We start from the raw sequence: 13,878 nt of genomic DNA, 5'->3' as shown, positions 1-13,878 counted from the left end.
CCCCACACCGCGCAGGAGTTGTGGAGGGACATGGAACAACAGACCGATGAGTGGTTGGCGTCAGTGGTGTGCGATAACGGGCGAAATCTCGTAGCAGCTCTGGGCCTAGCCGGTTTGACGCACATCCCTTGCCTGGTGCATGTGCTGAATTTGGTGGTGCAGAGTTTCCTGAAAACTTACCCCGATATGCCACAGCTGCTGCAGAAAGTGCGGGCTGTCTGCGCACTTTCGGCGTTCTCACCCTGCTGCTGCTCGCCTGGCAGCGCTGCAGCGTAACTTCGGCCTTCCCGCTCACCGCCTCATATGTAATGTGCCCACAAGGTGGAACTCCACCTTGCACATGCTGGCCAGACTGTGCGAGCAGCAGCAGGCAATAGTGGAGTTTCAGCTGCAGCACGCATGCGTGAGTCGCTCTGCGGAACAGTTTCGAGTACTCCACCAACATGGCCAGTGCCGATGACGCCGCTCTCAGCGTGACTATCCCAGTTCTATGCCTCCTTGAAAAAACGCTACGGGCGATGATGGAAGAGGATGTGGCACAGGAGGAGGAGAGGGAATCGGGATCATTTCCAAGGCTTTCAGGGCAATCATTCACAAGTGGCTCCGAGGGTGGGTTCATGCACCAACAAAGGCCAGGTACACAATTGTCCAGCAAGGGCACAGTTCTGGAGGATGACGCGGTGGAGGATGAGGAGGAGGAAGACATGGAGGAGGAGGAGGAACCATGTTCACAGCAGGATGGCATCCAGACCAGCTCATGGCCATCACTGGTGCGTGGCTGGGGGGATATGGTGCCAATATCTGAAAATTTATCACACCTGTAGTACTGATGGCCTATCTCATTTCTTGAGACCCTAACATGCCAGAAAAGTACAAATACCCCCAAATGACCCCTTTTTGGAAAGAAGACATTCCAAGGTATTTAGAAAGAGGAATGGTGAGTTTTTTGAAGTTGTCATTTTCCCCCACAATTATTTGCAAAAATCAAGATTTTTTTTATTTTTATTTTTTTCCACAAAATATTAGCAGGTTATTTCTCACACAGAGCATATGCATACCACAAATTACACCCCAAAACACATTCTTCTATTCCTCCCGAGTATGGCGATACCACATGTGTGCGACTTTTACACAGTGTGACCACATACAGAGGCCCAACATGCAGGGAGCACCATCAGGCGTTCTGGAACACCCAGACCAGTTCTAGCATTCCTCTCATGGAAAAATCATCATTTATTTGCTAGAAAATTACATAGAACCCCAAAACATTATATATGCTTTTTTAGCAAAGACCCTAGAGAATACAATGGCGGTCGTTGCAACTTTTTACCGCGCATGGTATTTGCACAGCAATTTTTCTAATGCGTTTTTTTGGAAATAAAACAGTTTTGTGCTTTTAAAAAAAAAAAAACATTAAAGTTAGCCCAATGTTTTTGCATAATATGAAAGATGAAGTTACGCCGAGTCAATAGATACCCAACATGTCATCCTTCAAAATTGCACATGCTTGTGGAATGGCGCCAAACTTCGCTACTTAAAAATCCCCAAAGGTGACGCTTTAAATATTTTTACTGGTTACATATTTTTAGTTGGAGAAGAGGTCTAGGGCCAAAATTATTGCTCTCGCTCTAACGTTCGCAGCGATACCTCACATGTGTGGTTTGAATACCGTTTTCATATGTGGGCAGGACTTACGTGTGCAGTCGCTTCTGTATACGAGCACACGGGAACAGGGGCGCTTTAAAAAAAAATTTTTTTTATTGTTCATTTTACTTTATTTATTTTAGTTTGACACGTTTTCCCCCAAAAATAAATGTTTTGATCACTTTTATTCCTATTACAAGGAATTTAAACATCCCTTGTAATAGGAATATAGCATGACAGGTCCTCTTTACCGTGAGATATGGGGTCAATAAGATCCCACATCTCACCTCTAGGCTGGGAAGCCTGAAAAAAAAAAAACGATCCTGGCTTCGATCATAGCGGTGAGTCGGAAGAAGCACCAGAGGGCGAAGGGAGGGGGGCCGTCCCCTTTCGCCTCCCGTAAGAACGATCAAGAGGTGGAACAGCCTCCATTATCATTCTTATGGTGTAGGGAATCGCCAGCTGAAAAAGATGATATCTGAATGATGCCTGTAGCTGCAGGCATCATTCAGATATCCCTGCACAAAGTCAAGGACGTTATATGACGGCCGGCGGGCGGGAAGTGGTTAAAACACATTTTTTTTCCCAGAGTATTTTCCGGGTATTGCAGAGTATTGGTGCGTGGGGTATTGCAGAGTATTGGTGTGTGGGTATTGCAGAGTATTGGTGTGTGGGTATTGCAGAGTATTGGTGTGTGGGTATTGCAGAGTATTGGTGCGGGGGTATTTCAGAGTATTGGTGCGGGGGTATTTCAGAGTATTGGTGCGGGGGTATTTCAGAGTATTGGTGCGGGGGTATTTCAGAGTATTGGTGCGGGGGTATTTCAGAGTATTGGTGTGTGGGCATTGCAGAGTATTGGTGTGTGGGCATTGCAGAGTATTGGTGCGTGGGCATTGCAGAGTATTGGTGCGGAGGTATTGCAGAGTATTGTGCGAGGGTATTGCAGAGTATTGGCACAGGGGGTATTGCAGAGTATTGGCGCAGGGGGTATTGCAGAGTATTGGCGCAGGGGGTATTGCAGAGTTTTGCGCAGGGGTATTGCAGAGTTTTGCGCAGGGATATTGCAGAGTATTGGCGCAGGGGGTATTGCAGAGTATTGGCGCAGGGGGTATTGCAGAGTATTGGCGCAGGGGGTATTGCAGAGTATTGGCGCAGGGGGTATTGCAGAGTATTGGCGCAGGGGGTATTGCAGAGTTTTGCGCAGGGGTATTGCAGAGTTTTGCGCAGGGGTATTGCAGAGTGTTGGCGCAGGGGGTATTGCAGAGTATTGGCGCAGGGGGTATTGCGCATGGGGTATTGCAGAGTATTGCGCAGGGGGTATTGCAGAGTATTGCGCAGGGGGTATTGCAGAGTATTGCGCAGGGGGTATTGCAGAGTATTGCGCAGGGGGTATTGCAGAGTATTGCGCAGGGGGTATTGCAGAGTAGTGCGCAGGGGGTATTGCAGAGTAGTGCGCAGGGGGTATTGCAAAGTACTGGCAGGAAAGGAAGAGTATTGCTGGGGGTATTGCAGAGTACTGGCAGGGAAGGAAGAGTATTGCTTGGGGTATTGCAGAGTATTGGGGCGGGGGTTGTAGGGATGGCTGGATCTGTGACTGCAATAGTCACAGATCCAGCACAGCGCTGCTGACACCCGCTCTCCCACCTCTCACAGTGTACCGATCGGTACAGAGAGAGGAGGGAGGAACCGGCGTCATCAAATGACGCCGGTTTGTCTACATGTTATCGCTCGAGCGATCACATGGTAATCACATGGTAATCACATGCGATCACATGGTAAACGGCCGATATCAGCGGCAATTTACCGCGATCCGTGATGCGCCGGGTCCTCTGGACCCGGCGGTCACGGACATTCCCGTGTGCGCACCCCAAGGCGCTATTCTGGGAGGACTTTATATAACGTCCACCCGGAGTTAAAGAACCACCCTGCAACCGTTATTTTACGGCGCGCTGTGGTTAAGTGCCCAGTGGGCAAGTGGTTAAACCTCGGCAAAGTGGCTCTTCTGCCCTGGATGACGTACCTAGTACGTGATCTGGTACTTCCGGGTGGGGCACATGGTTAGACACAGCAGAAGCTGATCAGCAAGAAGAAAGACAGGAAAGAGCTCTGCCTATGTAAACAAGGCAGGGCTCTGTCCTGTTAGCAGGGATGTGCTGGATTTGGTTTTCCTGCAAAACAGGGATTAAAATCTAGCACATCCATTAGTAAAAGCACTTCAGTGAACACAAAAACACATGTTAGGCACACAGTTAGCCCTTTGATCACCATAGATGTTTAACCCCTTAACAGACAGTGTCATTTGTACAGTGATAAAGCACATATTTTTAGCATTGATCACTGCATTAATGTCACTGGTTCCCACAAAGTGTCAGTTAGTGTCATTGATCGTTGATCACCGCCATTACTAGTATAAAATAAATAAATAAAGATGGCAGTATATATACCATAGTTTGTAGACACTATGGCCCGGATTCACAAAGCACTTGCGCCGACGTAGAACAAGATACGCCGAAGTAAGTGCAAATGTGCGTCGTCGTATCCGTGCGCCATACCCACAAACTAAGATACGCCTAAAAACAGGTTTAATCCTGCCGACGTAACTTGCCTATGCCGGCGTAGGTGGGTGCAAATTTAGGCTGGACACATGGTGGCGCTTCCATTGATCAGCCATTCAAATATGCAAATGAGTAGAGTACGGCGATTCACGAACGTACGTGCGCCCGATGCAGGCTACGCGATGTGCGCGTAAGTTGTACGTCCGGCGTAAAGTTAAGCCCCAAAAAGGAGGTGCAACCCAGCAGCAGACATGCAAAGGTCTGCACCAAGGAATACAAGCCGGCGTAATTTACGTAGTTTACATTGGACGTGAGTCTGCTGGGCGTAGGATACGTTCATGGCGTAGGCAGTGATCCGGCGTATCTTAGGCAGTTTTTCCGACGTGGTTGTGAGCATGTGCAGGGGGATGCGTCCACGGCACGACACATGCGCAGTTCGTTAAACGTACTTGTCTGGCACTCGGACCATCGGTTGCATGGGGTCACGCCTCATTTGCATGGGTTTGCATGGGTCAAGCCCACTTCAACCTACGCCGGCCTGCGCCTTCGAAACCTACGCCATGTTGACGCAGCGTGGGGAGCACTGGCTTCTTGAATTCCATGCTTGCCTCTCTGCGCTGCGTCGTTGTGGCGTACATTGGTTTGAGCTACAGCGGCGTAATGTGCGCCCGCTCTCTGTGAATCCGGGCCGTTAACTTTTGCGCACACCAATCAATATATGCTTATTGCGATTTTTTTTAACCAAAAATATGTAGCAGAATACAAATTGACCTAAATTTATGAAGAAATTATTTTTTTTCTATTTTTTTATAGCAGGAAGTAAAAAATATTGTTTTTTTATAGCACAAAAAAACAAACAGTGGTGATCAAATACCATCAAGAAAAAGCTTTATTTGTGGGGAACAAAATATATATAAATGTGTGTGTACAGCATTGCATGACTACACAATTGGCAGTTAAAGTAATGCAGTGCCAAAAAACAAAAAAAATGGCCTGGTCATGAAGGGGGATACATTTTCTGGAGGGCAAGAGGATATTATTATTATTATTATAAGCAATTTATATAGTGCCAACAGTTTACACAGCGCTTTACAATGTATAGAGGGGGGGGGGGGCAACACAATTACAGTACAGTTCATTACAGAAGGTACAGGAGGACCCTGCTCGTAGAGCTTACATTCTAAAGGGAGGGGGTGGTGGTACAAAAGGTAATAGCTGCAGAGAATGATTTGATGGGGTGGATATATCACATTTTTTTGTGGCAAGCTTATCTTATGCCTACACAGCTAGTTTATTGTAATAAAACACCCTACTACTATTAATGGTCATCGCATTTACCGTTACCAATGTATGTACAATATGTAGGTGAAAGGTTGCTTATTTAAATATGTGCCCTATTTTTTTTTAAACAGATTGCTGGCTTAATCATTTTGGGACAAATAGAAACTCCAAATGCTCAGTCAACAAGCTCCTTGAGCAGTATAACTATAAATATGAAAGTGGTAAGTAAAATGCAAATCGCCTAATTTAGTATGTGGTTTACCACATTTTGGGTTCTGTTTAAGTGTCTAAATTAGGTACAGTGGAACCTTGGATCACAAGCATAATCAGTTCCAGGAGAATGCTTGTAAACCAAAACACTTGCATATCAAAGCAAGTTTCCCCCAGAAGTCAATGGAAACAAAGATAATTTGTAACGGATTGACTTCTATTGCATGCAATACCACATGTGGCCAGAGGTGGGGGGCACCGCAGAGCCTTGGAAATACTCTGGGACAGCTTGACTGAACTCAGAAACCCTCTGGAAAAGGCTCGGAAATTGAGCATTTCCGAGTGTTTCCAAGTATTTCCGAGTGGTTCCTAACCATTCCGAGAGTCACCGACACCCCCACACCTCTGGCCAAGTGCAGTACTGCACACTCCATTGGCTTGAATCCTGCTCATTTTGCGAGACAAAACTCGCAAACCGAGTCAGGATTTTTTTTAAAAGTTGCTCGTCTTTCAAAATGCTCATTAAGCGCGTTACTCGTTAAACAAGGTTCCACTGTGTATATTTTCTTAAGGTCTGTTGATTAATAATGGGATTGGGCTGATCCAAATATGTTATGGATTGCTCTTGGTTCGCCTGTATTTGGATCCCTGCTGGAAAATACTAATAAAATCATATGCAAACCATTAGTATGAAATGTGGATTTAGGTTTCCCTTTCTAGGCATAAGTCCAATTAATTATTTTACACAAAACGTTAAATTTGCTGTGTATTTCCCTTATGCCGCGTACACACAACCGTTTTTCATGACGAGAAAAATTCAATTTTTTAAATTGGTCATTCAAAAAATGACTGTGTGTAGGCTCCAGAGCATTTTTCTCGACGTGAAAAATGGGCATCGTTTTTCACGTCGTGAAAAACGGTCGTGGGTAGGCTTTAATGATGGGGAAAAAAACGCGCATGCTCAGAAGCAGGTTATTAGAAGGTAAATTTGCATAATCAGCCCAAAGGGTGTCACAAATCAAATGGAACTTCCCTATTATAGCGCTCTTAAAAATTACAACAGATGCACCTTTAGGCCTATTTCACACTTGTATGGGTGGTTCCACAGTTGCAACCATCTGCACAGAAAATGCAAGAGATGCACTGGAATTCACAGCAGCTGTGTCAGTGGCATCAATCATGATGAATGCCACTGCCGCCTTGAAAGGAAAACAAAGAGGCCAACTAAGGGGCAAGGCGGGGCCATCTGTTGACATTGCTGACACCCTGCCCATTCTGCATCAAAGACCCAACATGCCCTGGTTGATGATATCACAAGAGGGTGGGGTCACCCAGAGATGTCATCGGGAGGCCTTGCCCTTTAGTTATTTAAGAACTGTCAGACAGTGGGAGTCTTCGCCTGGAGCAGAGTGCTTTTTTTTCTTTTTTCTGGTCGTCTGTGACAGCAGACATTGTGATTGATGATGGATCTACACTGGGGACAATTTTCGATTTCCTTATTGTTTATTTACTAAAGGAAATATCACAAACTGTCTCTGTTTTTTTATTTGTTTTTGACACTTTTTTGGTGAATGAGTAGATGTACTGGATACTCATTTACATAGGAAAATCACAACTTGGAAAATAATAAATGAAATGAAATGAAACAAAACTAAACACATTTAGAAATGAATTAATAAAATTAAATTGGTAACACAACCAATCTATCGAAAAAGAAACATATTTTTTACACATGTCTAATTTAGACTATGTTGGCCACTGATATTAATTTTTGCTTAGTTTCTGTTGTACTTACTTGTCTATTTTTGGTCAGAGTGATAAGTGTAATTATCAACAAAAATGCAGTGAATGGATGATGAACAACTAAACAAAGATTTACACTGGCAGGAAGAAAGTCTCCATAAAAAAAGTCTATCAGTATGCAGTACAATTACATTCAAATAGTGTGGGGCTAAATTAATACAACATGATAGAAAATATACTATGATACCTAATGTGCATAAAACTCTAATATAAGTGAATGATATATTAACATAATAAAATGAGTGTGTTGAAAAAAAAAAAAACAATATTAAAATACTATAAAAAAAATAAGTCCCAATTTATGAATTAAAAAAATAAATAAAAAATTGGTAATTCATGTGCAACATCCAAAAAAAATAAAAGGTGTAAAGTCCTATATCCAAGTGCATGTGAATGCCACTCTTATCCAATTAAATATAAGCAATCCAAGAAATGGATAGTTGGTAATCCAAAGCTGATCTATACTGTATCTATACATAATCTATACTATACAGATTTATACTAGAATTTTATGTAGACCTAGTGGCTGGCAGTTATGCTTTAGTATATAGGTATTAACGTGGACCCTTTATACAATATAATTTCCACCATTAAAATGCAGTTTCACCATTAAAAGCAGTCTTTGACTTTGTGCAGTATGGTTAAAGCAGTATGGTGAATTTTGTTAGGCATAGAGGATGACATTAGCTTGTACATTAGCTTGTATTTCCTCAGTATCCTCCCTCACTGACCAGTCTGCAATATTTTGTCTTTGTAGCAAGTCACGGTTAAGTCAAGTTATAGTCAAGTCATATGTCTGTGTCAGACATGTGTGAACACACCTAGGCAGGCACTGTGATTTAAATGATTGTGTCAGCTTTTTGAGGTAACATCACAAACCATGAATAATGCCTGCAAAATGTTGGCGCCTTCCTTTCTGCAAGAAAAGTAGGGGAAGGCATTGCAAGAGAAAGTACTATAAATAATGTAAGAGGTAAAGAATACTGGCAAGTGTTACATTTATACATTACCGAACATGGAATCCCTTTACATCAGTGGTGGCAGATGGCAGTGTCTAGCTGCCTGCTCCACGAGAACTCCAAAGAGCATGGTAGGTTGATACTAGGGCTGCAACTAACGATTATTTTCATAATCGATTAGTTGTCCGATTATTGTTTCGATTAATCGGATAATAGCCTTAAAAAATAAATAAAACAATTGCATTTAAATTTGGGCCAATTTGTTGTTGGGCAGATTACAAAACACCAATTGCCGCAAAAACACATTACATGCTTTTCTGCAGCTTATCCATTGAAGTATATCGAACAAAAAAAAATAGCACCGTTTTGCGTGAAAAAGTCCTTGCCCTTTCCAAATACGCAGCAGCTGAAAGAAAATCATGGATGCGAACGTGTCCCATAGGAAAACATGTAAATGAACTGTAGTGTGTTTCTGCAAAAAGCACCAAAAAACAGAGGTGTGAACCCAGGCCTGAGATGTTTAGTAACATAATGGGGTTAAAAAAAACAAAAATAAGTACAAAAAGAGCAAATGATCACTACTGTAAGGGGTTCTTTTTTTTTACTGTGGGACAGTGAGAGTAATATTTACAGCAGCGATTTGCTTTTTTGTACTATAAAGGGCTAATTTAGGTTTTTTTAACCCCATTATGTTACTGGCCGATTAATCGATTATGAAAATTGTAATCGATTAATTTCATAATCGATTAGTTGTTGATTAATCGATTAGTTGTTTTGGCCCTAGTGGATACTGCTGACTCAGTTTAATAGCTTATCCCAGGAGGAGAGAGTGGATTTGAGAGACCAGGTGAAAGTTGGACCAGAGAGTTTGTGGTGTTTTCTGCATCGAGCTGCCTGGAGGCGGTGACAGACTGTAAAAGCCACCACTGGAGCTGTAGCAGGTGAGCGGCGCCAGCAGAATCTAAAGACAGTGGAGATGGAGTGAACAGAGACAGAGTGGAGACAGAGATGGAGCCAGTATCTGGCCGTCAGGGGGCACTGGTGCCGCAGCAGGGGAGTGGAACTAGCGCTAGCTGAGGATGGGGTGAAATCGGACCTGCTGCTGGGCGAGCGATACCCAAAGACAGTGATCAGCTCAGACAGACCTGGACCCCGCCACAGTGACAGGGAGCCGAATCGCTGGACACACGGTCCTGCACTGAACTTCATAAAATAAAGAAGGCTGGGTAGAAGCCGGAGAAGCCGTGGTGGCAAGACCCTGGAAAGATGAGAACAGACCTAGGGTACCCCCCAAAAATGTTTAGCACTGTGTGCCACTGATTTACATTAAACTATAGATATGATTCTAGGGTCATTTAAATTTTAATAAGACACTTACCTTGCTCATTCAGGGTAGAGATAGGCTGAACACCCCCTAAAGTCTATGGAAACCCAACCTGAAAAATCAAAAGTGCCCACTTTGAAGGCTTATGTGCAAGTTATTGGCCATAAAAAGGGTATGGGTGCCCCGGTACTGCTCTTGGGGACATGAACCAATACAAAACAAATGTATACAAAAGATAGTTTTCAAAGGAGCAGTAAATTTAATGATGCTTAAAGTGAAACAATAAAAATTAAATATTACTTTATATATTGTGCCTGTGGGTCCCCTTAGTCTGCCTGTAAAGTGGCACATCTGTACCATCTATAGAAACTGCTGCAGAAAAACTGACATTTATAAAGAAAAAAACATTCCATTTAAATACATTTTCCCTGCAAGCTTTCTTTATTTTGTCTGTATGATGAGGCCACATTTTTGCGCACTTGGTACAAGATAAGAGATTTGTTGGATACATTCTGGTGCCTTTTGGCAGACTTTGGATATAACAAACTTTTGCACCACAGTGAGCATGTGAAGAAGCCATATTTATAGTACACTCAGGCCAAGATTAATTTTTTTTTTTAAGATAAAGTGGTCTTTCGCAGACTTTGGATAGGAGTAACAGGTTAAAAAAAGGAGTAACAGGTGAAATTGGGCTTTTGGTGTTGGTGGTGTCTTTACACTGTAACCCTATAAAGGCAAGAATTGGCCTTGCTGAAAAAAAAAATTTATTTGATGCCCAGTTCACACAGTTGCGGAAAAAATAGGTCTTTGGGTGTTGGTGGTGCCTTCACCCTGTAATAATCTAGAGCAGGGGTAGGCAACCTCTGAGGGGTGGAGATCTACCCAGACAACATGGAAAAGATCCAAGATCACTGGGTGCTGTGCCCTTTTAAATAAAATAAATAAATTAACTAGCAAGCCCCCCAATGAAAAGTAAAGGTGGCATAAAGAAAACTTCGAAAAATCTTATAAAACGAACATCACTGTAGAAATATAAACTTAGGTTGCCTTATTTAGCTTCAGTGAGAAACTCTAATGCCCCGTACACACGATCACTTTTTGTGATGAAAAAAAATGACATTTTTAAAAACGTCATTTAAAATGATCGTGTGTGGGCTAAACATCATTTTTTGTCTTCTGAAAAACGACCCCAAAAAAATTCAAACATGCTTCAATTTTAATGTCATTTTTTAAAATGTCATTTTTTGTGTTGTAAAAAATTATCGTGTGTGTGGGCAAAAACGACGTGGGCCCCATCGGTCAGTTATCCTTCGGTCAAAATTTTTAGAGCTCTAAAATTGAACCGATGGACGTCTAACCGATAGGTCAAAACCAACGGTTAGTATGCAAAAGCATCGGTTAAAAACCCGCACAGGCTCAGAATCAAGTCGACGCATTCTTGGAATCATTGAACTTCATTTTTCTCAGCACGTTGTCGTGTTTTACGTCACCGTGTTGGACTCAATCGTTTTTTTAACTGATGGTGTGTAGGCACATCAGACCATCAGTCAGCTTCATCGGTTAACCGATGAGAACGGTCCTTCGGATGGACTGATCGTGTGTACGCGGCCTTAAATCACAATTTTTTTTCATATGAGGGAAGTAATTGGTCACCCCCAAAAGGTTGATGCAGGTCAATAGTAGGTAGGGCAGTGTATAGAGGTCAGTAGTAGGTAGGGCAGTGTACAGGGGTCATGAGTAGGTAGAGCAGTGTACAGGGGTCATGAGTAGGTAGAGCAGTGTACAGGGGTCAGCAGTATGTAGAGCAGTGTACAGGGGTCAGCAGTATGTAGAGCAGTGTAAAGATGTCAGTAGTAGGTAGTGCAGTATACAGAAGTCATTAGTTGGTAGGGTAGTGTTACATAGTTACATAGTTAGTCATGTTGAAAAAAGACACAAGTCCATCCAGTTCAACCACAAAAAAATAAACAAACAAAATAAAAAACACAGTACAATCCCATACACCCAACTCCATACAAAGGTGTACAGAGGTCAGTAGTAGGTAGGGAAGTGTACAGATGTCAGCAGTATGTAGGGCAGTGTACAGAGGTCAGTAGGATGTAGGGCAGTGTACAGAGGTCAGTAGGATGTAGGACACTATACAGAGGTCGTAAAAAAAGTTTATATATATATATATATATATAGAAGTGGGACTTTTTGATAAGACCATGACTCAGAGGTACATAGGTCTCCATCCCTGATGGTTGATGAAGAAGGGAGAAGGAAAGGGGGAAAAGTTATGGGTGATGGGACTTTATATGAAACATCACATATGGGTAGATTGAATCAAGCAAAAATAATAATTTATTGAATAATATATAGATGCTAGAAGAATGGACAGCCGCACTTCCAAAAAACCCTTAGGATGTCTTTATTGTAAAATAGGTGGAAGATGCACTACAAAATACAGCAAAAGGTGGAGATAACATCCTACGCGTTTCACACTATAACCACTTAAGGACCGGACCAATATGCTGCTAAATGACCCAAGGGGTTTTTACAATTCGGCACTGCGTCGTTTTAACAGACAATTATGCGGTCGTGCGACGTGGCTCCCAAACAAAATTTGCGTCCTTTTCTTCCCACAAATAGAGCTTTCTTTTGGTCTTATTTGATCGCCTCTGCGATTTTTATTTTTTGCGCTATATACAAAAATAGAGCGACATTTTTGAAAAAAAATCTATATTTTTTACTTTTTGTTATAAGAAAAATCAAATAAACTAAATTTTAGTCAAACATTTAGGTCAAAATTTATTCAGCCACATGTCTTTAGTAAAAAAAATCGCAATAAAAAAAAAAATTAGCTACCTAGCGGCAACAGTGACACTAATACAGCGATCAGAAAAATGATCGCTTAGTGACACTGGCAATAGGGAGTGAAAGGGTTAACTAGGGCGGTGATCAAGGGGTTAAAACTTTATTAGGGGGGGTACGGGGGCTACCCTGAACCTAACACTAACTGCCTGTCACACTAACGGTCACACTGACACTAAATGCAGTGATCAGTACATATATGATCACTGCATTCAGTGACACTGTGACAGGGGGGTGGGGGGTGATCGCAAGGGGTTAATGTGCCTATGTGTAGTTTGTGTCAGTGTAGTGTTTGTGCGACTTACTGTGTGATGTATTCTGTCCTCAGCGGCGGTTGAAAATACTGCCAAGAGGAGAGAATACATCACTTCCCCCTTCCTGTGTTTACACAGGAGGAGGAAGTGACACACAGGGAGTGCTCGCATTGGCTGTGAGCGATCCGGAGGGGGCGGACAAAAACGAACAGCCGCCCCCTCGTCCTGGATCGCTCGCACAGCCAGGGGAACCGCCGCATGTACCGGGGGGTCCCGATCGGACCCCCGACCCATGTCTAGGCAGGGACGTACAGGTACGCCAATGTGCCTGTCCGTGACATTCTGCCGACGTAAATGTACATGCGGCGGTCCGGAAGCGGATAATCAGTGCTAAGCCATGACTAAGCACTGATTATAGTGTGAAACGCGTAGGAGGTTATCTCCACTTTTTGCTGTATTTTGTAGTGCATCTTCCACCTATTTTACAATAAAGACAACCTAAGGGTTTTTTGGAAGTGCGGCTGTCCATTCTTCTAGCCTCTACATTTTGCCTCGTGCGTTGCCGTCACTCCTGGTCTCCTGAGAAGCTATTGATTGTCCAGCACACCCACCTGGAGCGGTAATCCCCTTTTCCTATTGAATAACATAATTGAGCATAGTGCATTGGTGACATTTATAATAAATCAATGTATGGTACAGAGAATAGCATATAACATGATTGGTAATCACATACATAAAATATCACATGATTGGTAATCAAATGATATCATTGGTAACATAATAAAACACAGTTATACATGATAATTGATGAACCAGCAATAAGCTCAGTTAAAAAAATAGAAGAACGTAAATCATGGTATGAAATGTAGAAAGCAATGAGGGGTGGAGGACACCCCCCCAGGAGTTGAGGTGATGACCATGTATCGACAGGGAGACCAGAAATTATGGGTGAATGAGCCCCCATTGCTTTCTACATTTCATACCATGATTTACGT

General features: G+C 42.8%; 1 protein-coding gene across 50 annotated transcripts in view; it reads left to right on the top strand.

Annotated features, from left to right (window-relative positions):
• Positions 1-13,878, top strand: part of LOC120931788 (mucin-19-like) — a 584,870-nt gene that overhangs the window by 126,735 nt on the left and 444,257 nt on the right. For all 50 annotated transcript variants that reach the window (XM_040343605.1, XM_040343590.1, XM_040343599.1 and 47 more), the window contains one exon: positions 5,612-5,701. In XM_040343605.1, coding sequence (XP_040199539.1) covers positions 5,612-5,701 — 90 coding nt within the window. The remainder of the gene's footprint in view (positions 1-5,611; positions 5,702-13,878) is intronic.

Source organism: Rana temporaria, chromosome 3 (assembly GCF_905171775.1).
Source record: "Rana temporaria chromosome 3, aRanTem1.1, whole genome shotgun sequence".
Classification (NCBI taxonomy): Eukaryota; Metazoa; Chordata; class Amphibia; order Anura; family Ranidae; genus Rana; species Rana temporaria.
This window is presented reverse-complemented; position numbering and strand designations above follow the sequence as displayed.